Below are 22383 nucleotides of genomic sequence, written 5' to 3'. Positions count from 1 at the left end.
ATGGACTTAATGCAGACATATTATTAAAATTTGGGCTATAATGGTTGTATTGATGTATATCAACTTGAAATGCTCCCGAAAATGACACTACAGCATGTAAAAATATAATATAAGCTCTGGCGGACTTGGTTCTATGGTAGGTCTTAAAGGGTTAAGTTTCTTTCAAATTTGTTAAGTAAGAGTTGTAGTAAACATTAGGAGTCAGCTGATTTCTGTATTTTCAGGCCTGACAGAGACATGGATTATAAGTAATCAGACACTGATAACAAATATACACTGGCATTCAATATTAAATCTAATTGTCCACGTTCAGAGTAAAAGAAAAAATGTTTGCAAAGTTTATTGCAATGAATTGCAGCTAAACTAAAACTGTTTCCAAGTCGGCTTCAGAAAGTATCGCTGTACAATATCTGCTCTGAACCTCTGAAAAACACTATCCATCTTATAAAAATGGGGTAACCATCAGTGCATTTTCCTCGTATGTTTCCTCTTATTTATAAATGTATTTCAAGCTTCAGTAAATTAAACTGTATGTAAAAATAAAAGTCGTTTTGTGATCACAGTCGTGGTGATTTTCCTTTGGGTAAAATCCATAGTCTCTTTGATGGATGTCAAAAATGGTTATATGCAAGAAAAAACAGTTTTCACAGTGAGGTATATTTCTGTCCGTGTACATGCTGTCATAATGTGCAGTAAGGGCTCTCTTTGCTCCGTTGTTTCTCCATGATGAAATGCCTTGTATGTGTTTTTGTACAGTTTCTGTCATCCCTGGTTGTTGCTGTTTGCTTTTGCTCATTTCCTGTTTATTATATTTTATGAGCCAGATGTGATAAATATGGCTGAATCTGTCACTTTTACATGTTGTACTGCGTCTTCTTAGATAAAAGTCAACAATAACAGTAGTATTAAAGCACTTTCATTTTCCACTAAGAAACAAATATTAAACTTTGAGCTGTTTTTTGTGGCTGCCTGCTATCTTAGCTGCTAGCATGACCGTCCATTCTTGTTGTTAGCGTAGCTTTGGCCACTGTGCTCCTTTTCTCTGTTTGTGATTATGCCTTGAGCTTGTTCAAATTGCTTGTAGCAGGAGGCCGTGGGTAGCCCTGGCATGTATTTCTTCAGGTTGGCTGTGTCTGCCATAGGGCCTGGTCTGTCAGTCAGAACAGGTTGTTAAAGTTTGAGATGCTTCGGGGACAGACGCCTCTGTCTCCACAGTAAGGTGCATTCCTCAAGTATTTTTAGTGTAACGTTACCTACCGTCATGCATGTTTGCCATTACTCAAATGCTGTTGTGACTCAAACAGAGAGGATGTCATGTTTATTAGCATCTTTGGCTTCAAACAGCAGCTTCGTTCATTTACTGGAACTTTTTCAGACTGTGGACACTTCTGCAAGCTAATTGGGTTTTACTCATGACAGGTAACCAATAATCGAACCGGAGATCTTTTGTTTGCTATGCTTATGCTATGTTCTGATCATTGAAAAGTCTCAGCAAGTCTCTGTGTGGCCAACAACAGACACACATTATGCCCATATCGTGGTCTAAACCAATCAGAGATAGTCAAAATTAAAAGTGCCTCAAAAGCTTCGAACTGAATATCTTACTTGGACTATCTGTTTATTTTATATATCTTGAGATATTTGAAGTTTAAATTTCAGCTCACTGAAGCACTTTAAGCACAATAACTTTTTCAGCACTGTATTTTTCGGACTATAAGGCGCACTTAAAATATTTTTATTTCCTCAAAAGTGCGCTTTATGTATGAATTTTGGTTGTGCTTACTGACCACAAACTGATTTTATGTAGTACATGGCGCTCAAAAATCTGTCAAAATGTTTTAGTATGACTTTGGTAAGCTACGAAGCCGCACCGCTTGATGGATTGTTGGAGCATTACAGCTACTGTAGTCAGGAGAACTTTGTGTTGACAATAGGGCTGCCTCGATTAGTCGACTAGTCACGATTACGTCGACTATCAAAATCATAGAATACTAATAGTCGACGCGTCGTTTGAAGCTTTGTAAGATCCCAAAAGACACAGGAATAAGTAGTAGGATTTAAGAGTATAATAACGGACTGAAACAGAAGATGGCAGCACTGCATGTACAAGGATGCCAGCTGCCGTTAAACCCAGAAGAAGAAGCAGTGTCCGGTATCGTAGCTGTGTCCAAATTCAGGAACCGCATCCTTCTGTGCCCACATTTGTAGGCCGATTACGTTACAGCGACACGACGAAGACGGTCCAAATTCGAAGACTGACAAATGCGGCCCACAAATGTGCCCTTGATTTCCCCAGATTTGAAGGATGGGTCGGGTGTATACTTCGTGGCCCAGCCTATCCCAGAATTCATAGTGCGGCCCTGCTCAATTTTCAACTATGGCGGCTGCTAGTTAGTTTTAATATTACTGTTATTATTCTCTCTGGGTCACAAAATAAATGTGTAACATATTTTGAGGCAAGGATGTAGCTGTGTAAACTTGAAATATCTGCTCAGTTTATCAAGACACCGCATATTTTCAAAACGTCTGTTACCCACCAGCTCGATGGCTAGCCGGGGTTCAAGGCTCACTCTGGTGAGAACACCAGACTCCCAGCAAATCGTTTTCAAACCCACCGCCGTCTTTCGCTACTCAGGTTAAACATGATATACAAGTCACTTAGATAACTTAAAAATGTTATTGTTTGGCTTTTTTCAGTATTTTATTTGTTCCTGAGTAAATCGGTTTGGCTGAGATTAAAGTTATAGTTTTTACACAGCAGAATAAACGTCAAGCAGACAACAGACTTGAGGGGGGGGGGGGAAGGAACAAACTATCTTATCAAAAATGATAATCGGAAAAAAAAAGGAAACATGCCTGCGGTTAGGGCTGCATGATTAATCGTTAGAAAATCGCGATCTCGATTCATACTTATGTGCGATCTCATTTCCAAATTACGACGATTTAAAAAAAAAAAAAAAAAGAAAAAAAAAAGACGACGATTGTACCGCATTTTGATCCGGGACGTAATCTGCATGAAAACAAGCGCTCACTCTTCCTGCTCAACAAATGACAAGGGCGGAGCCTTATACCACGTGATATAGAAGCTGTGGTGTGATGCTAAAATTAGCAGGGAAAAAACAACGGAGAGCACGTCAGGGATGACGAGAAAGTGACAGGAGAAAATCCGTCCCGGTCAACCACCAAAACATCAATAACAGGAACCTTATACAGCACTTCCCTATACAGGTCGAACTTTCACAGGCACAAAGAAATTACGGAGGCTATCACTTATCACCTGACCAAAGATATGGCTCCCATCAACACTGTGCAAAACGAGGGATTTAGGAAAATGATCAACACCCTAGACAAACACTACACAGTGCCGTCCAGCAACTATTTTTCTATTATTTTGTTGCACTACCTGCTCTATACACGCAGTGTCGAGCAACGGTGGAGACGGGATTTCAAGCAGTACAACATTTTGCAGCAACAGAAAAACGTGAGACATTTGTTGTTTTTAATGTTTATTTATTGTTTTTATGTTCAGTCTCAACTGTTATGAAGTTGATGTGCAGTTAATAAGTACAATAAATATTTATACTGGAAAAGAAAATCGTGAGAGAATCGTGATCTCAATTCTAAGCCAAAAAATCGTGATTCTCATTTTATGCAAAATCGTGCAACCCTACCTGCGGTGTCAAACATTTCAATCATTCATTTCAAATTCTCTTTTTTGTATGTCCATCTTCATTCAGCTTTTTTTTTTTTTTTTTTTTTTTTTTTGTTGTACGTTAGCCATTTCCCCCAGTCCTTCAAAAAGCGTTCTTCCGTCAGTTTCAGTTTATATGTAAAGTTCTCCATCTCCATAATGTCCTCCACTGCTTCTTTCCTGGTGTCTCTGTCTTAAGCCAGTTTTTGGTGATGGCCTTCTTTGCTGTTGAAAGGAGAATCTTAGCCAAGTAACGATCCTTTACATCTACAGTACCTTCCAAGTAGCCTAGATACAAAACAAGGCAAGTTCTGGGAATTATGTAACTAATATATCACAGAGAGCTGAGTGAATTTTGACCCAGGAAGTGTGAATGTTTCTGCATTTCCAGAAAATGTGTGTATGGTCTGGTTCATCCCATCCACACAGCCTCCAACACTGTTGTTGGGGGCGATCGTGGCTCAAGAGTTGGGAGTTCGCCTTGTAATCGGAAGGTTGCCGGTTCGAGCCCCGGCTTGGACAGTCTCGGTCGTTGTGTCCTTGGGCAAGACACTTCACCCGTTGCCTACTGGTGGTGGTCAGAGGGCCCGGTGGCGCCAGTGTCCGGCAGCCTCGCCTCTGTCAGTACGCCCCAGGGTGGCTGTGGCTACAATGTAGCTTGCCATCACCAGTGTGTGAATGTGTTTGTGAATGGGTGGATGACTGGATATGTAAAGCGCTTTGGGGTCCTTAGGGACTAGTAAAGCGCTATATAAATACAGGCCATTTGTTGTGTATTGGTTTGTTTATTTTTAATCTTAGGTGTAATAAAGTAGCAAATTTGATTTTTCCAGATGAATTCTCTCCACTTTAATGATTGAGTTGTATTCTTATGTTCTTTCCATGTTTCATACCACACCTTCTCAGTGATTTCTTCATCCAGCTCTTTCCCATTGTCCAGTTATATTTTAGATAGCAAGGAGCAGACGGCTGAGTTTATTAAACTCCACCGAAACAATCTGCAGTTGTCATTAAAATTTAATAAACCATCATCTTGTCTTTATTTTTAGTTAGCACATACCTTAAACACTTAAAGCTGTAAACTAATGATAGTTATATAAGAGCAGATGCATGCTGGTGCAATAAGCTGTACGTTTTATGTCCAATGGATGCATGATCTGATTAGTCGACTAAGTGCAAAAATAATTGGTGACTAATCAACTATCAAAATAATAATTTGTGGCAGCCCTAGTTGACAAGATTATTAATCATTTAGAAATCAATATTCTCTGTATGGACAGCAATTTAAAAAAAAAAAAAAAAAAAAAGGAATGTGTAAAGCTGCGGTGTTAAGCGATGCGGATGAAAAATTTGTTTGCACCTAACTTTTGTGCTGGTGCACCTAAGAAAGGGGGGGAAAAAAAAAAAAAAAAGTTGGGCGCAACAGTGCAACTGTGGCAAAAAGTTAGTCTAGAGCCCTGATCTGACTACAGTGTTTCTGGCTAACTGATTAAAAGTTTTTTCCAATAAAATGTAATCAAATAGGCAAAAATGGCGGCTTTTTAAAATCCCAGTGTGACATAAAAGTTTTAGTTTTGGACTAACAAAAATTAGTCCACAGTCTCCGACTTCATCATGCAGTTGTTCGGCGTCCTGCGTCATGCCTTGTGGGCTTGCCGATGTGGTTTTGCCTCACCCTCCATGTCATCCTCATTAGCGGGATTAAGTTTGGATTAGAGGCGGAGAGCAGCAGTACGGTCCATCTGCCTGCTTCAACTTGCACCGACACAGAAAGTCACCGGACGGTGGCCTGCAAGGGTCCTCTTTGTTTATCCATTTATTGTTTCCATGACGAGCCAGCGGAAGATTCTGATTTTCATTTCCAGCTGTTCGGAAAATATTTTAATGATCTGGAGCTTTCTGATTCACCGATGATTGAATTATTACAGAAATAAGCTCACAGGCACGACTCAACATAATGGGTGGGTTAGCTTACTGATCAGCCATCTAAAACAGAGTTTGGGCTGTTTTTGTTGAAACCAACTTTACTTGTGAAATCTGATAAATGCTGATTTTACTTCAGAATGAGGCTTTAAAAATATTTTATCCTGAGAAAGTTGAGCATCTACATGTGATATTTCCCAGGTAGCACATGGAAGTATCCTGTACCACGTCCATCTGTGCTGCAGGCATTTGTGTCTATAACCTCCTGAAACACAATCTGAAGCTCACAGCGTAAAGTCCTGATTGGCTGTGTGAAGGCGAGAAGAGTCAGCCACTGAACTTCTCTTTGTTGCTTTATGTTTTCATTTATTAGTTACGTTTCCCGTGAACGACCCAAAGTGGCAGAGAAGACATGAAAACTTTGACTGTTGTCAGACACCTTTTCCCTTTAAACTCCTTGGAGTCCTGTCACCGTTTTCGGGGGTTCAGGTCAGAGCTGTTTGAAATCTGCGTATTAACCCTGTGCAATCAGTATGTGGTAATGTTTGGCCTGCTCTTGTTTATATCACTGGTTCCCCTTTAAAAGTGATGTGAAAGTGACTGCTTTGCTCCCTCAGAGGCAGTTCTTAAGTTAACAGACTCTGCTGGTTGCTGAGTTTTGATTTCCTGCTTCTCCTTTTTCACGTCGTCACTCTGAGTCGGGCCGTGAACCATTGACAGCGGCAAAAGCTGATAAGTGTCTTGTTTAAAGTCCAACATGCTTTATCACCCAGCGGCTGTTTAAACTTTTGGCTCTTCAGTTAAGAAGACACTGTGACCTCTGACCCGTGCATCGTGTTGCTGTCGTCATGTTGCTATTAAAGAAGGTGAAGCTGCAGAGGGAGAGGCAGAGAGGTAGGCACTGTGTTGGAGATTACGAGGCTAAATTAAAACCTTCATCCTCCTTAGACTCTATAGGACTGACTCCAGAATGAACAGGATTGCTTTGGGTCAGTCCAGTCCAGAGCTATTTGAAGGCATTTAGCAGGACGGTCAATGAGCTGTTTACATGCGGACTGGTAGCTAAGCTTTCAGCCACTTCAAGCTTTCTTATGCTGTATTTACATGGTACTGTACAGACTGCAGTGTTTCCCACAGGTTTATTTTTGGCACATGTGTATGTTTGTGTATGTGTCAACACAAAGTTTTTACACATTCGTCACCTTTACATGTTTCAGGTACCAAATTAATCTTGGACAAAAATAACCCGGGTAAATAGAGATCGACAGACCACGTGACTTTCGCACGTTGCATTGTAAGTACGAGTGGCAGCAAAATTAAAATACTGCATCAAGCGCTAGCATTTCCAGCACCAGTAACCATTAATTCTGCGGTTTTAATCCCTACCTGCATTTTATTTGCTCTGAAAACAGTTATGTACAAAATGAAAGGAGAACACGGCAGGTCCGTACAAAGACAGACTTGACGAAAAGGCTATCTTCGCTCTGGAGTACTGGAAGAGAGAGGGGGCAGCGACAGTCGCTTTTTCCAGTGAAAGGGATTTCTTGTACCACCGTGCATTTCGGGATTTACCCCGCAATCCAAGCCCTCCGTTGCCTCTTCGTGACTTCGGAAACATGACTTGAACAATTTTTCTTCCACGAAGGAATCCGAATAAAAACCAATTGCTTTACCCGTTGGCTTCCAGTGGCTGTCATGCGACTGGCTATAGCAGTTAATAATACAACAGCTTCTTGCCATTTTTTGTGTCTGTTTATCTCGGTGTGACTGCTGTCTTGTAAAAGCCTGTGCGCGCTAGCCACTTGTACCCACAATCCTTTGCGGTTTTACCCTGGAAATGACGCCACATTTTCGATCGCTATACAAAATGCAGTTTTTAAATGATTATTTCATTCATTAAGAAAAAAAAAACATATCCAAAGCTAACTCATCTCATGTGAAAAAGTAATTACCCCCTCTAAGTCATAAATTAACTTTTATTGTCTGATTTCTGCCAGATCTGTTGAATTATTAAATTGCTTAAATAGAACCTGTATGATAAAGTGAAGTAGCCTAAAAGATCTCAAAAAGCAACAAATCATCCCAGGATCTAAAGAAATGGATGCGAAAGATCTGCTGGTCTGCTGCCGCAGCTCATCTGCTGCGAGTTTCAACGTGTTTTGCATTCAGAGATGCTCTTCTGTATACCTTGGTTGTAACGAGTGGTTATTTGAGTAAATACTGCTTTCCTGATTGAAGTTCAGCAGGTCATCTTGACCATGTCTGAGTGCTTTGGGGTGCTGCTGTGTGATTAGCTAATTGGATAACAATTAAATAAAAATAAATGTTAGAAGCAGTTTACTCGCAGCAATTCAACTGCAAAAACCAGAAGAACATCATCTTTGTTACCTTGTGGCAGCGTGAAAAGGGTTTTTGGTGCAGTGATTAGATGGTACAATACAAACAGGAAATGTACACAAGGTCAAAGACTACAGCATCACAGAAAAAAGCTGTGGAGTCAGATTTCTCTTGTTCCAGGAAATAAAAAAGAAGATTAAGAGTTAAGTTTATTCGTACAGCTCTTATCAAATGCAGATAACTTTCTTTAAAATTGAGAACTGGGGCATTAAGCTGTTTGAGTTTTATCAGTTTTATCAGCATGTCTAAGTAGGTAAAAATTGAAAATGATATACTAAGCTAATTCAGATTTAAAAATAAGTAAGTAAATGGTGATATTTTTATGACAGTTTTTTGCAAGAAAAGTTACAGATTAACTTTTCTTGCAAAAACTGCATAAAAATCAGCAGATCTTCACATATCGTTAGCTTCATAGCATAATTGCCTAAGTCATTTGACTAAGTCAATGACTTAGGCACTTATGCTATGAAGCTAACGATATGTGAAGCTGCGTCTGTAGAATGTTTACAGATATTGTTTCAAGATATTTAGTTAATAACTGTAGCTCCTGTGCTGCTGGAATAACTGGAGGTTTTTCCATTCTTCCCATTCCTCCACCATGGTGTGAATTCAGCTCATTTTATCTTCGTAGACAGCACAGTGCTGAGTTGGTCTAAAACCTCTTAAAACCACAGTTTTAGTCTTCATTTTCGTGATACTGCCGAATAAAGGTTGTGTAACTCGTCATGTTTCCCATCTATGACTTAAAAAAAATCCATCTTGGCTTCCTCCTGAGGCTAAAACACTCAAATTAAGAAACTTTTTTTTTTTTTTTCAAGCATTTTCTTTTCTTTTTCTTTTCTTTTCTTTTCTTTCTTTTTTTTTTTTTTTTTTTGTTTGTTTGTTTGTTGTCCAAGCAGGACTAGTTGAAACACAGGCATTGGTCTTTATGATGTAAAAGGCATTAAAACACACATGACAATAACAAAGCTGTCATATAATCATCTTTTCTCACTCTTTCAGGCAAAACGGGCGAGCCGGTCTACTCTCCCGGTCACAACGGCTCTCAGGCCACGTCGCCTGCCGCCCTGCCCCCACTTCGCAACAGTAACCACCATCATTTGACGGTATGGCTGCACACTGCTTTATCATTTATTATTTTCACTTCTTTGTCATTGTTGTGTTCAAAATAACACATGTGAAGAGCATAAAGCGGATATCATGCCTAAGTATCTGGACTTCTTCCTCTTGATCTCAGAATCTTTAAAACTTAGATGAACTGTGAGTAGTTTGCTCATTTAGGTTTAACCAAAATTCACAAACTGTGTAAATGTGCTTTGATGAAATTAGTACTCAAACTGTGTTTTCTTTTACCAAAATACAAAATTTTTCTTCCAACTAGGCCAATTATGCTTTACCTACTTTTAATGTTTGAGGTGACAGTGTTGCTGCAGTTCTAGGAAGCCCTTATTATACAAAAGCTTTCAAAGAGCCGCCTGGTAAAACAAACGGAAGAAGAAAAAGACTATGAACCCTGCACGCAGCAGGCTGTCAGGGAGCGAGGGGAGAGAGCAAGCCATGCGCCGCCCTAATTGGCTTTATGTGAACGCAGGTGAGACTCGGTAGTCTATCAGCACAGAGGATGAACCACAGAGCAAGGGCAGGATAATAATGATGATAGAAAAAGTTGAAAAAAAGCTGCCTAACAAGGTTTTGAACAACGATGGTAGCATGCAGAAGTCATTCAGATCGCTCTATCAGAATCAGAAAGTCATTATTTATCCCTAAAGGGCAATTATTTTATATTTGTTTATCTGCTCTTGGCTCTGTGTGATGTCACGAATAGGGAATGTCACTAATAAGGTCATTTGAGTACCTCAGACTAGTTTATATCCTCTTTTACTGTGTGTTTCTCCTTTTTTTTTTTTTTTTTTTTTTTTTTCTTCCCTATTCTCTTTCCGCTCTCAACAAATCGGGGTTGATGGCTTCCCCTCCAACAGTGTCTTCCTGTTAATAGGGAGTTCTTCCTTTCCACCATCACAGAGTGCTTGCTCACAGGCAGTCACCTGACCATTGGGGTTCTTTACCTTACAATACACATGAAAATTAAAATTGAGCAGTCTGCTGAGCTGAATAGAAGCTCCACTCTCCTCCTGCTGTTCAGATCTTCTGTTTGTGGGAGGCTGCCAATCAGGAGATTAAAGGAAGTGGATGAACTACACCAATGTAGGGGTGGGCGACATAAACGATATACGATAGAAACGATATAAATTTGGCTAACGATAGAGCGTTATAGTCAAAATCTCTATCGCGCATGTTGATGATGTCATCAAGCTGTGCCTGTTTTGGTCGAAAGCATCGCAGCGTGTCACCACCCGATCCGTACCAGAAACCCGATCGGTACCCCGCATGCGCGAAAGGTTTCTACTTCCGGTCGTAGCGTTTTACGATAGTTATGAGTCAGAGTATCTGTTAAGATGTTAAGAATAACAAGTATATCTTAAAATGTTTGCAATAATGAAGCATTTCAGTACAATGTAGACAAAAACGAAAAATAAAAAGAAAGTTACGGATCAGGACTCTCCGATCCTTACTGCGCATGTGTAAAGTCTGACCGTACAAATCGGGTCTACCCGATCCGTACCGCGCATGTGCAGATGTTTTCTTCTTCTTCTGTTCGTTTAATGGCAGTTTACTCCCCAGTGTACGAGGATACCGCCACCTGCTGACCGAGCGAATAAACCCTATTATAAACTGAATTATCGTCATTACAAACGTGTGTTAAATCTGATTTAGTGATAGTCGAGTGTGTTTATGCTTGTCTGTGAGGAGAGGATTGTTGGAATAGTGATGATGATGTCCGCTATCACTGTCAATTGTCAGTAAACACTTCATCTGGCTGATGAATCTACACGTGAGATATTACAAAGTCTGCATTATTAACTCTGTAATTAGGCGCCATTCTTCTTATTTTACGGCGCTGTTGCTCAATCGGGGAACGCTCTCTGTTGAGGAGAAAAGCATGAATTTCTTTGTATACGGATTATCCATTGTTTAAATGTCCCGGGCAGTCGAAAAGGAGGCAGAGCTGTTGAGAAATGCTAGGAGCTAACTGGGCGATAACAGTATCATTCAAATATATTGAATGTCGCAATGTTGGCAAAGAGAGGAAGTGACGTAAGATTTGCGCATGCGGGGTACTGATCGGGTTTCCGGTACGGATCGGGTAGTGACACCGCGGCTAAAACCATTATCATCTGCAAATTATGGCGGGCGACAGTCATAGTAAAGAGATGAAGCACTTTTGAAATATGGGGAAAGCCAAAAACTGCGCTTCCTCCACTTCCGTAACATTGATTCATTAATGTTGAATTCTCTCGCAGCTGTTCTATTCCCGCGTTGTTGCAGTATATTAATAACTAACCTCGTATTGTGGATGAATAATCTCAGTTGTTCTCCTGACTGAAGTTTGGCCCGTGTATAGCATTCTGCTATGCGATTGCATTTGTCCCTGACCACCAGAATCTGTCACGTTAACTTTTATTGAGTGGGGGAAAAAAGTTAGCGTTCATCCTCCAGCTTCACTGTGCTAATGTTATGCTAACATAGCTGTGTCGCTAGCAATCACGTAGCACAACATTATATACCAGGTAGTCCAACTTCAGTAACCCTGCAAACGCCACTGCTGTTTAGTTTTCTGTCTTCATTTATGTCGGAAGTGGTAGCAGAGCTGTACGTTTTAATTAGTTTCAAAAATCTCTCAGTCAGAACATGGTATGAGATGTTTAGGTGGAAACTAGCGAGCTAACTTCCTGTTAACTTCTAACTCCGTTAAATTTAATAAATTCTGTTTTCATGGATGTAAAACTTAATTGTTACACCCGATAAAGCAGCAACGTTGATGATTTAATTAAAGATGAAAGAATTTAGACCGTTTTTAACTCTTAGTGTTCGTTTGGCTTTGGGACCTGAAGTGGACGGAGTTTTGGACCCAGATTGCTCTGCGAAGCTCCTCACTACGGCAGCCGTAATGCTCTGACAATCCATCAAGCTGTGCGGCTTACCAAAGTTGTACTAAAACATTTTTTTAACAGATTTCTGCACGCCAAAATCAGTTCGAGATCAGTAAGCACAACCAGCATTCATACATAAGGCACACTCTCGATTTTTGAGGAAATTAAAGGATTTTAAGTGTGCCTTATAGTGTGGAAAATATGTTATACAGAAGAAAATAATATATCGTGATATATATCGTTACCGCACGTGCTTCAAATTATATCGCAATATGAATTTTAGGCCATATCGCCCAGCCCTACACCAATGCCTACTTTAAAATAAATACCGTAACTGTGAAGCTGTTACCAAGAAGAATGTGAATCTGATCCAGTTTAATTATAAACATTAAGTCTGCTAGTGTGCCTCAGGTACATGGTTTTATTCTGATAGTCATCAGCAGGTGAATAACAGAAAAAGTGATGAACAGATTAGCGGCAGATGTTCTGCTCAGACCTTTGTGGTCAGCAGCTTCGTGCAGGTCGTGATTTTTTGAGTTTGATTCAGATTCTGCAGCTCAGGGTTTTGTCCCGTTCATCTTGGCTCATCGTTGGGAGAAATAAGCTGGTGAAGTCATCTGTCGGTGTTGGCGTGTTAGCATACTGTTAGCGCCAAGAAGCAGCACTTCTGTGCACCAGCCTGCTGCAGCCACATGGCTAATAATAGCCTCCTGTGCCAGGATGCTTTAAACAGCTAAATGGTTTATAGGCTGGTGTGAAGAGCAGACACACGCACACACAAGACTAATGCTATAAAAGAAATAATGCATCATTTATTTGCTCTGTTTATTTTATCGCCACTTTTGTACACGATAATGACGTTTCCTGTGGCACGTCAGTGGAATCTCTTACCAGACATTAACATTGATGTCCAGGATGGCAAATCGGAGGCTTCTTATCACTTGGAAAAAGTCACATGTTTAATCAAGGAGCAAATATTAATTGTCAGAAACTGATCTTCCAGCCTCAAGTAATTTACCTGCATTAGTGTGCCTTAAATACAGTGTGCCTTATGGTCTGAAAAATATGGTACACAAAAGAAAAAATAAATAAAATTAGAGCTCAGCATATAAAAACATTAAGAATTTTATTGCATTATATTAATGAGGGCAACCTAACGACAAGTGAACCCTGGAAGAAATAAAATCTTATATTGGGGCAAATTCTTTAATCACAGTTGACTGATAATTCTGTACCGGCAGTTTTTATTTCTCAGTAACGATTGAAATGAACAGAAATGTTGATTATTCTTCAAAATAACTGCCTGAATATGTACCTGGACACAATTCAAGATGGGTGTCCAGTGGCTAACCTTTCACCTGAAAGAACTCATTTCCCAGCCCTCTTATATAAAACCATTTAAAAACATGGAAATATTACACCTAGCTTTTTTATGTATGTTTAATAATAAAAATAAATAATCTGCAGATTAATGAATAATGGAAATCCTTGAAGGAAAGAAGCAACATTTGGCTGACTGAGTCGAGGTGTAGTCAGGTAAGGGAGGAGTCAGCAGAGCCACATGTCATCTTATATGTCACTGTAGCTGCTGAGACACACACACAAACCTGTTTGTGTGAGTGTTTCATCTCCTGATTTTCATCCTCATGTTTGTGCCACCGTGTCCTCAGCTGCCGGGTCACGAGAACACACACTTACTGTGTTTTTGTGTTAAGCACCAGGTCTTTGAACCAAGCCGCTCTGCCGTGTGTGTGTGTGTGTGTGTGTGAGTGTGAGAAAGCACCTCTGTTATCTGAAAGGACCCAGGTGTGCTGGTCACCACAGCAACGGGGAGTGACTCAGTGAGCAGGAGACAAAGGGAGAGAATGAGACGGAGACGGAGGCGCCTGTTAATCAGAGGGGGATAATTTCCCGGACACAGTTCATCTTTCCGGGAATAGTTTTTGTCTAATTCACTCATTTCTGGGTGTTAATTATCCACGTTTCTCTGAGAGCGCACGTCCAGGTCCATATTTGGATGACACGCATCAGAAAATGAATAATTAAAAGGAGAAAAATAAAGTCCCAGAATCTAAACTTAAACCAAAGACGACATAAGTGGTCATAAAGTGGCCACCTGCTAGTTACTGTTTTTAAATAAACCTCGGTTTCCTCGGCTCAACTTGCAGAGGACTCTCTCTTATTTTTAGCCAATATTTCCCTCTGTTTTCGGTCAGGGAGGCTCTAAAGTTGCGATGTCGGACGCCGTCCAGCTGTCATCGCAGTCGCAGGGCCATGTCACTCAGCTCTATGAGGAGAACACCAACAAACGCCCGGTGCTGACCTCCCAGCCCAATGGGCTGGCTCCAATCAGCTCGTCCCGACCTGGCTTGCCGCTGCCAGACCGGCAGACCTCGACGTCAGAGCCTGCCCACCACCACCGCCAGAGCAGCGCAGCCTCCAACAAGTCGACGGACAGCAAGCCGAAGGTCAACCCCATGACCCCGGAGCAGGCCATGAAGCAGTTCATGTCCAAAATTTCGTCATTCGAGCAACACGAGATGTTCAGCTATCCCGAGGGTGAGTGTCCCTAACCACTCCGCCTGCAGATGGTCGTTCTGATTGATTAGAGGTCGGGTGTATTGACAGGAGAGAACCACCAATAACTGATCAATCATCTGCTTCCTCCTCAGTGTATTTTGTTGGCCAGAATGCCAAGAAGAGGCAGGGGGTCCTCGGTGGAGCCAACAACGGGGGCTATGACGATGATCAGGGGTCTTACATCCATGTACCACATGACCACATCGCATATCGCTATGAGGTCTTGAAGGTCATCGGCAAGGGCAGCTTTGGACAGGTATGACTGCTGACCCCCCCCTAATTTCCTGTTTTTAGTCTCTGAATTTTTTTTTCTTTTTTTTTTTTTTTCTTTAAGATTATTTTTGTTGACTTTTTATTAAATTTTGTTTGCGGTTATGTTTAGTTCCTGACTTTTTAAGAGTGATGACAAGTTTTAGCGTCTTTGTGGTAATAATTTTTAACCTTAATGCCTACAGAAGATTCCAGATGTTGTAGTTTGTAGCAAAGACAGTAGACATGGTTATTACACAGCTTAGCAGCTGAGCTTTGTTTGCTTTATAAAGGAATGCCACAACAAAAGGAGCTTTTAGTTATCAGGTTATGAGTCTTCATGTTTAATTTTAATATGAATTTTTTAATAGAGAAATAACAGTTGTAGAATAGAACCAGGAAAACTATGAATATTAAAAATATCTTTGCATACTCCTCTATTCCGAGACTTTAGTTGGTGGGGTTTTTTTGGGGTTTTTTTTTTTTGTTTTTTTTTGTTTGTTTTTTTGTTTTTTGACATCAAGAATATCTAATCTAAGATTAATGACGGCGTCATGCTCTTCCTTTTCCTCCTGCAGGTGGTGAAGGCCTTTGACCACAAGACTCAGACACATGTGGCTCTGAAAATGGTCCGCAACGAGAAGCGCTTCCACCGGCAGGCAGCGGAGGAGATCCGCATCCTGGAGCACCTGAAGAAGCAGGACAAGGATTCGAGCATGAACGTCATTCACATGCTGGAGAACTTCACCTTCCGAAACCACATCTGCATGACCTTCGAGCTCCTCAGCATGAACCTGTACGAGCTCATCAAGAAGAACAAGTTTCAGGGCTTCAGCCTCCCGCTGGTCAGGAAGTTTGCCCACTCCATCCTACAGTGTCTGGATGCACTGCACAAGAATCGCATCATCCACTGCGATCTCAAGCCCGAGAACATTTTACTGAAGCAGCAGGGACGCAGCGGCATCAAGGTCAGCTGCTGTAAACAAATCAGAGGAAAATCCCCTTTCTTCACTTCACAGACCCTTTCAAACTGCTTCTCTTTCTCTCCTCAGGTCATAGACTTTGGTTCCAGCTGTTATGAACATCAGAGGGTTTACACCTACATCCAGTCCAGGTTCTACAGAGCACCGGAGGTTATTCTGGGTAAGAAAAACACTGAGAGCAGCGTTTCCTTTCGCATATGGAAGACAAAATAAACTGGCACGTTATAAGTTACTCAATAAAGGAATAAAAGCCATTAAATAAAAAATAATATTAAAAATATAGAAGAAGACTGAATTTAGGGAAACTGATTTAAACATTTTAAATAAATAGTAATAAAATATATATAAAATTACGTATTTAATTTTTTAAAAAAGGTTTTTAACCAAACTAGTCATCGCTTTTGAGCTCTGACAGCAGAGGTTTTTTTTTTTTCACTTTTAAGATAATGTACAGAATAAAAGCTTGTTATTCTGACTTTAAATGAGAACCAACCAGCGACTTAAAAAAACAAAAAAAACCAACAACGAACGTTTCCCTTTAAAATTAATGTGCATCAAGTTATCTTTGCAATTTAATAATAGATATAGTTATTATTACTTGCATTCTGATGTTTCAGGAAACTCTTGAAAGCAGTTCATCGCAGGAAACGGTCTTTGGACTTCCTGAATGTGACTGCTTTACTTTTTGTTTGACCGACTAGCCAATAATGACACAGGCTGGATTTGATGGTGACCCTCTTTCTTCTCTTCCAGGCTCCAGGTATGGGATGCCCATCGACATGTGGTCTCTGGGCTGTATCCTTGCCGAACTGCTCACTGGTTACCCCCTGCTGCCGGGCGAAGATGAAGCTGACCAGCTTGCCTGCATCATCGAACTCCTGGGAATGCCCACTCAGAAGCTCCTTGACGGCTCCAAGAGAGCGAAAAACTTTGTGTCATCAAAAGGCTACCCACGGTACTGCACCGTGACCACGCTACCCGATGGCACCACAGTGCTGAACAGCGGGCGCTCGCGGCGGGGAAAAATGCGCGGCCCCCCGGGCAGTAAGGACTGGAGCACGGCGCTGAAGGGCTGCGATGACGTGCACTTCATCGACTTCCTCAAACAGTGTCTAGAGTGGGACCCGGCACTCAGGATCACGCCCAGTCATGCGCTTCGGCACCCGTGGCTGAGGAGGCGGCTTCCAAAGCCTCCGTCAGGAACCACGGCTGGAGAAAAGACCTCATCGTCCAAACGTGGCACGACCACTACTGATGGCGCCATCACCTCCATCTCAAAGCTCACCACCACGTCATCCTCCTCAAAAACCAGGACTAACTTAGCAGCTATCACGGACGCCAACGGAAACATCCAGCCGAGGACAGTGCTGCCCAAACTGGTCAGCTGAGAGTGAATGCACCCCACTCGCTGCAGGGAGGATGGCAAACCAGCCGAATAAAATGGTTTCGTCCAGTTTGACAAACGTTTGGTTTTTCAGCGTTGTTGGGGTGCATTCAGAATAAACACGGCATGGAAATGTGCGGATTGGCTACTCCGCCGCACAAAACCCAGTTAGATGAACTTGCTTGCGTTCAGGAATGCCTCAAATCCTCAGTTTTACATTTTGAGCAGTGAGACACGAAGTAACCGCACATTGTTTGGACCCGACTGCAGCGCCACTCAGACAATCAGAACTCACTATACCGCTCTGTAGCTCCAAACTCACAAACACATCAACAACATGGTGCTGACGGGGGAACAAGGCTGTTTTTAAAGCATTTTTAGTACAGAATCTTTTTAGCTGGTTTGATTAATCAATTTAACAGCTTCAGTCTTACAAGGTTATATCCAAACACAGTGTAGGGCCTTATGAAGGAGGTTTATGAGGTTAACTGACAGTTAAGTTTGATATATCCTTTTAATTCTAAAGGTATAGTTGTGCAGTGATTAGCTTTCTAGTCTTTGTTTTATGTCAGAGTGGAAAAAAAAGTTTGTTGGGTTTTAGTTAGGGGTAGATTGGTGGTGTTTGTTAAAAGCCCAGCAGAACCCACTCCCTGCTAGGTAGCTAACTTTGTTAGTTAGCTTTTGTTTTACAGTGTAGCTAGCCTTTTTTTTACCGTGCTAGCATAGTGCCTGTCAGCTGGCTAACTGCTAGCTGGCACTGTTTGTTGTTGGACAGCTACGTGTTTCTTAGCTGTCCCTTTGCTAGCTATTTACCTTTTGACTGGCTAGCAGTTAGCTTAACAAATTTTAAATCTGTCAGCTAGCTATAGCTGGCTCCACGTTTGCCTTTTTTGGCAGTCTGGCGGCTAGCCTTAGCCGGTTTTTAGCCATAGCTCGTTAGCTCTTCACTGCCCAGCCTTACGAAGCACAGACAGAATGAAAAAGATTTTTAATATCTACACTTTGTTTTTTGATGGGGATAAAATAATGCCTGAAAAGAAGAATGTTTGAAGTAAACAAGTACCAGTTTTTTCCTTTTGTAATGAATCAAAACTGAGCACTGAGGGCACGAAATGGGGTTTGAGGGAGAGGAGCTGGTTTAATAGTAACATTATAAACCTCACAGCAAAGAGCATGGATTAAAAAAAAATACATTTAATGTTGTAAACCAAAGGGGACAGTGAAGAATTTTCTTAAATAGCCATTTTAAATAGTATTTAATAATAATTTGTCATTGTATAGAGAAAATAAAAGATGATTGTTGACCGTTACGCGGTAGACGTATCACCTGAGCCCAGAAAAAAAAGTTTATCTAAAATTAACTTGTACACAAATCCTCATGTGCAACAAAATGAGTGTAAGCAACTTTGATTTTCAAAGTACCATAGGTTTACTAAGCTCCTCCATTTGGTTTTTCTCAAAGTATGGCGAGGTTGTTTTAAACCACAGCCTTTAGAGCCATTTGGAGCATGATATGTAGTGAATACCCTTTTAAAAAAGTAACAAAGAATAGTTAAGGAGCATCTACGTCAGAATGGATCGAGCAATAACATCTAAAGTTCAGCCTTTTCTTTTTTTTTTTTTCTTTTTTCTTTTTTTTTTAAACTTGCGGCAGTCAGTGAGCGATTAAAGGTGAATACCAATGGGACCTAAGCATAGTGAGCCACTGCATCTGGCCCTGAATGACGCAGTAAAATTACAGATTAATTTAATGATTATTGATTATATAGATCCAAAAAGAAGTACATTTGCTGATACACGGATCAGAGTTAATTATTGAAAAATTTATAATGGGACGGGAGATGATTTTTATTTATTTGCGACACGTTAATATTTATTAATCTAATCTATGTATTACGTGCAGTTTATACTGTATACTTGAATGTGTGTGAGCTGGATGTATGTACTTGTGCGTGTATGCGCGTGCGCAGTATAAAGGGTCTTTTTGTTTGTTTGGGTTTTTTCTAAAGCTTGTTCCCTCAACCCTGCATACTTTTACACACACACACACACACACACACACACACACACACACACACACACACACACACACACACACACACAGAGCTGTATCTGAACGCACTCTAAAACTTAGGAAGATGACGACTAGGAGAAAAGCTGGCCCACAGTTGGCTGTGTGCACCATCAGCCTGGTGATGTAATGTAGCACGCAGGAAGTGGACGATGATGCTCAGAAGGAACTCTTGTTTAAAAACAAACAAAAAAAAAAAACAGACACTACCTGCTCCACCCATCTCAGGGGAAGCTTTGTCCCCCTTCTGGAGGAGGAAGAGGAGGATAAAGGGGGGGATCCTCTCTGATGTTGGTTTTTTTTTTTTTTCTGAGGACTTGATTGGTTGAGTTTTATTTTATTTTTTTAATTCAGTGAGATGAAGTGCAGAGAGTCATAACTGTGTGCCTTCAGTATCTCATTGCCATGTCTCTCTCTCTCTCTCTCTCTCTCTCTCTCTCTCTCTCTCTCTCTCACTCACTCACACACACACACACACACACACACACACACACACACACACACATTCTTAAAGAGGTGATGTCATAGCATCAATAACAAAAATGAACAACAAAACCTCCCAGGAAGTCCGTCAGTATCCTTTGGTGCCAATCACACCAGCATGGTGAGATTTAATGGCTTAGAGTCTGGATGCTGATCAGTTCCTGGTTTGTTTCAGTAAAGCCCAAAGATACCTTGTGAACCCGTGTGACCTTTGACCTCTAAACCCCAGCTTGTCTTCACTGATCTGATACAATGGTTTTGTGGTCAGTGGAGACTCAAACACATGTTTAGCACAGTTTACAGAGCAAACAATAGTGCAGCAGAAAGCTCAAACAGTGGACACAAACACCAAAACGCCCACATTTGACCCTGTGGAGGTGTTCTTGTGAAAAATCAGTCCGGCTTTCATTTTGATCTAGGAAACCGCTGTTTTGCTCAAATCCCAAGCCCTGGATACATTTTAGAGGTTTTACTCTTGATTCTTAATACTTTTGACTGTAAGCAAGTCAGATTTATAGCTTTCTGTATAGTCACTCTGAGTCCTGACCCACTATAAATGGCAAACTTCCTGCCATAGGTAAGACCATATGGGGCCCGGAGTTGTGAATGAATCAAAAAATGATGTAGTAATACTAAATTAGTGCCACCATATTTCAGTACCTGTATCCACCTGTGAATGGTTTCCCTGTTATTGCTATCTGCTGCATTACAGAACATGCCAACTTACCAGCCAAAGTAGCTTTAAGCTAACCTGTACCGACATCCACAGGTGTGTGTGTGTGTGTGTGTGTGATAAGATGATTTTTGGGGTGGGCAGGGGATGTATAACATGGCTGCACAATGTATAGACACATATCAGCCCACTGTCGCCATCTGTCACTGTGGTACAGACCAGTGACACCTGCTGACAAGAGGGCTAAGCTAACACTAGCCGTTCGACTGCTAGCGCCCAGCCGCTAGCTGCTGCACTGACGTTTGTTTTCTTTGCAGTGATGCTAACACTAGCCTATTGCTAAATAAATGCTAGTAGCACATTTTTACCTGCTAGCGTTGAGCTCTGCACAGAGGGTGCTCGTGCAAGCTGTTAGCATTAGCATTAATGTGGTTTTAAAGGTTTGTTGTTGTTGTTTTTTTTTAAATTTAAATATTCGTACCTCAGATCGCTCAGTTATTATTATTATTATTATAACCGCTGTCACTAACACCCAGGGCATTTGGTTGATTCTACCAAAGTGCATTCCTTTACAAAGCTAGCTCAGAGCTAGCTGCTCAGATAGACACGCAGGTAGGTAGGCAGGAAGTATGAAAGAACGCAAAGGGGAAGTGGACAGAAAGGCGATTGAGTGAGAAGCAGCTGTTGTTATTGAGATCAAAAGAGCATGAATTGCTTTGTTTTGTTTTTGTTTTTCTAAATATTGTCACTGGCTGCAGTCACGCTCATGATGTTTGATTTAAATAACCTCCGGTAGCAACCAGTTGGGTTTTTTGTTTGTTTGTTTTTATTTTGGAGGGGACAGCAACTATAGCCTGGCTATCTTGCTAGCTCAATGCTACACTAGCCAGTTAATGTACAATCCCATTAGCCATTTAGGTTCTCTTCGGGAGTCTTTGCAGCCAGAGGTTAGCGGCTGATAGCTTGAAGCTGCACTGTATTTCTGTGATATTTGCCAGCTGGTTTTTATTGTGGATCTTATCTGTAAATAATGTGCAAAGTGTTTGAATAATAGTTGTTTTTTTGGGGTGGGGGGGGGGTTAAATGCGCTGATGTGCCACGCCGCAGCCAGTTTTACAACGTACTGTATCTACTGTACAGAACACAGAAGTTGACTTTTCTAGTGAGCCTTTGTTAAATTTTATTGTGGTGCAAGAAAAGGATTATTATTAATAAAACAGTTTTATTGTTCGTCTTTAGGTTTCTGTCTTTTTGTGAGTCGGAGTGTAATGAATGGGATAGATGTGCCTCTTTCTGCCCACTTTTAAATTGCAAACAAAAAATGGAAAAAAGGCACAAAACATGAGAACACTAAGAGTTATTTAGAAGTTAAACTAAAAGGTAGTACAACCCCACAAGGTGCACAAGCACACTGAGACTTTGTCTGACAACCCCGGTGCCTCTGTAGAGTGGAAACTCCGGAGTAACAAAAAACAGCTGAAAGTAATAAAGGAAAATGAGGTAAGAAATGGAAACTAGAAACAAAGCACGTAAGAATCAAATTTGAGTTGCCAATGCAGGAAAAGTCTTGGATTGGCCTCCCCAGAACCTGGACCTCAACATTACTGGACCAATGTGGGATCATCGTGACAGAAAATAGTACAAAAGGCAGAAATGTGCAAAGAAGAGGATTGAATGTCTTTCTAGAAGGCTGGACAACGCAAGACATCTGCCTAAGAGTCCATATTGTGTTAAAGAATGAATGGTCCTAATAAATCCATTTCAAGCTAGTTAGAATTATACAAACTTTTTATTCCAGTCTGGAAACAGAGAACAATTCAGCTTGGAGTTTGAGTGTTTCTCCTCTTCTTCCATCTCAGGTAGAAATCCATCAGACACTTAATGACTTGCAGGAGTCTGTGGAGGAAGCTGAGCGATTAGAAGGGGGTTGCCATGACAACACAGTCTCCAAAGTATT

The 22383-nt window shown here is 41.0% G+C and overlaps 1 protein-coding gene across 6 annotated transcripts in view; it reads left to right on the top strand.

Moving 5' to 3' along the window:
* dyrk2 (dual-specificity tyrosine-(Y)-phosphorylation regulated kinase 2) overlaps positions 1-21660 on the top strand; it is a 30561-nt gene extending 8901 nt beyond the window's left edge. For 4 of the 6 annotated variants that reach the window (XM_086270370.1, XM_086270374.1, XM_086270373.1 and 1 more), the window contains exons 2-7: positions 9014-9117; positions 14220-14562; positions 14676-14839; positions 15411-15800; positions 15885-15975; positions 16569-21660. In XM_086270370.1, the coding sequence (XP_086126496.1) occupies positions 9014-9117; positions 14220-14562; positions 14676-14839; positions 15411-15800; positions 15885-15975; positions 16569-17203 (1727 nt within the window). In that variant the 3' untranslated portion in view covers positions 17204-21660. Of the gene's footprint in view, positions 1-2103; positions 5653-9013; positions 9118-9426; positions 9603-14219; positions 14563-14675; positions 14840-15410; positions 15801-15884; positions 15976-16568 lie in introns of those variants that run through there. The other 2 variants (XM_086270375.1, XM_086270371.1) reach the window with 2 other exon arrangements.
* Positions 21661-22383: the final 723 nt, after the last annotated feature.

Source organism: Aulonocara sp. 'chitande type north' Nkhata Bay, linkage group LG17, assembly GCF_057382095.1.
Source record: "Aulonocara sp. 'chitande type north' Nkhata Bay isolate Kocher_YH1m ecotype deep benthic linkage group LG17, A_spYH_male_GT1.1, whole genome shotgun sequence".
NCBI lineage: Eukaryota > Metazoa > Chordata > Actinopteri > Cichliformes > Cichlidae > Aulonocara > Aulonocara sp. 'chitande type north' Nkhata Bay.
This window is presented reverse-complemented; position numbering and strand designations above follow the sequence as displayed.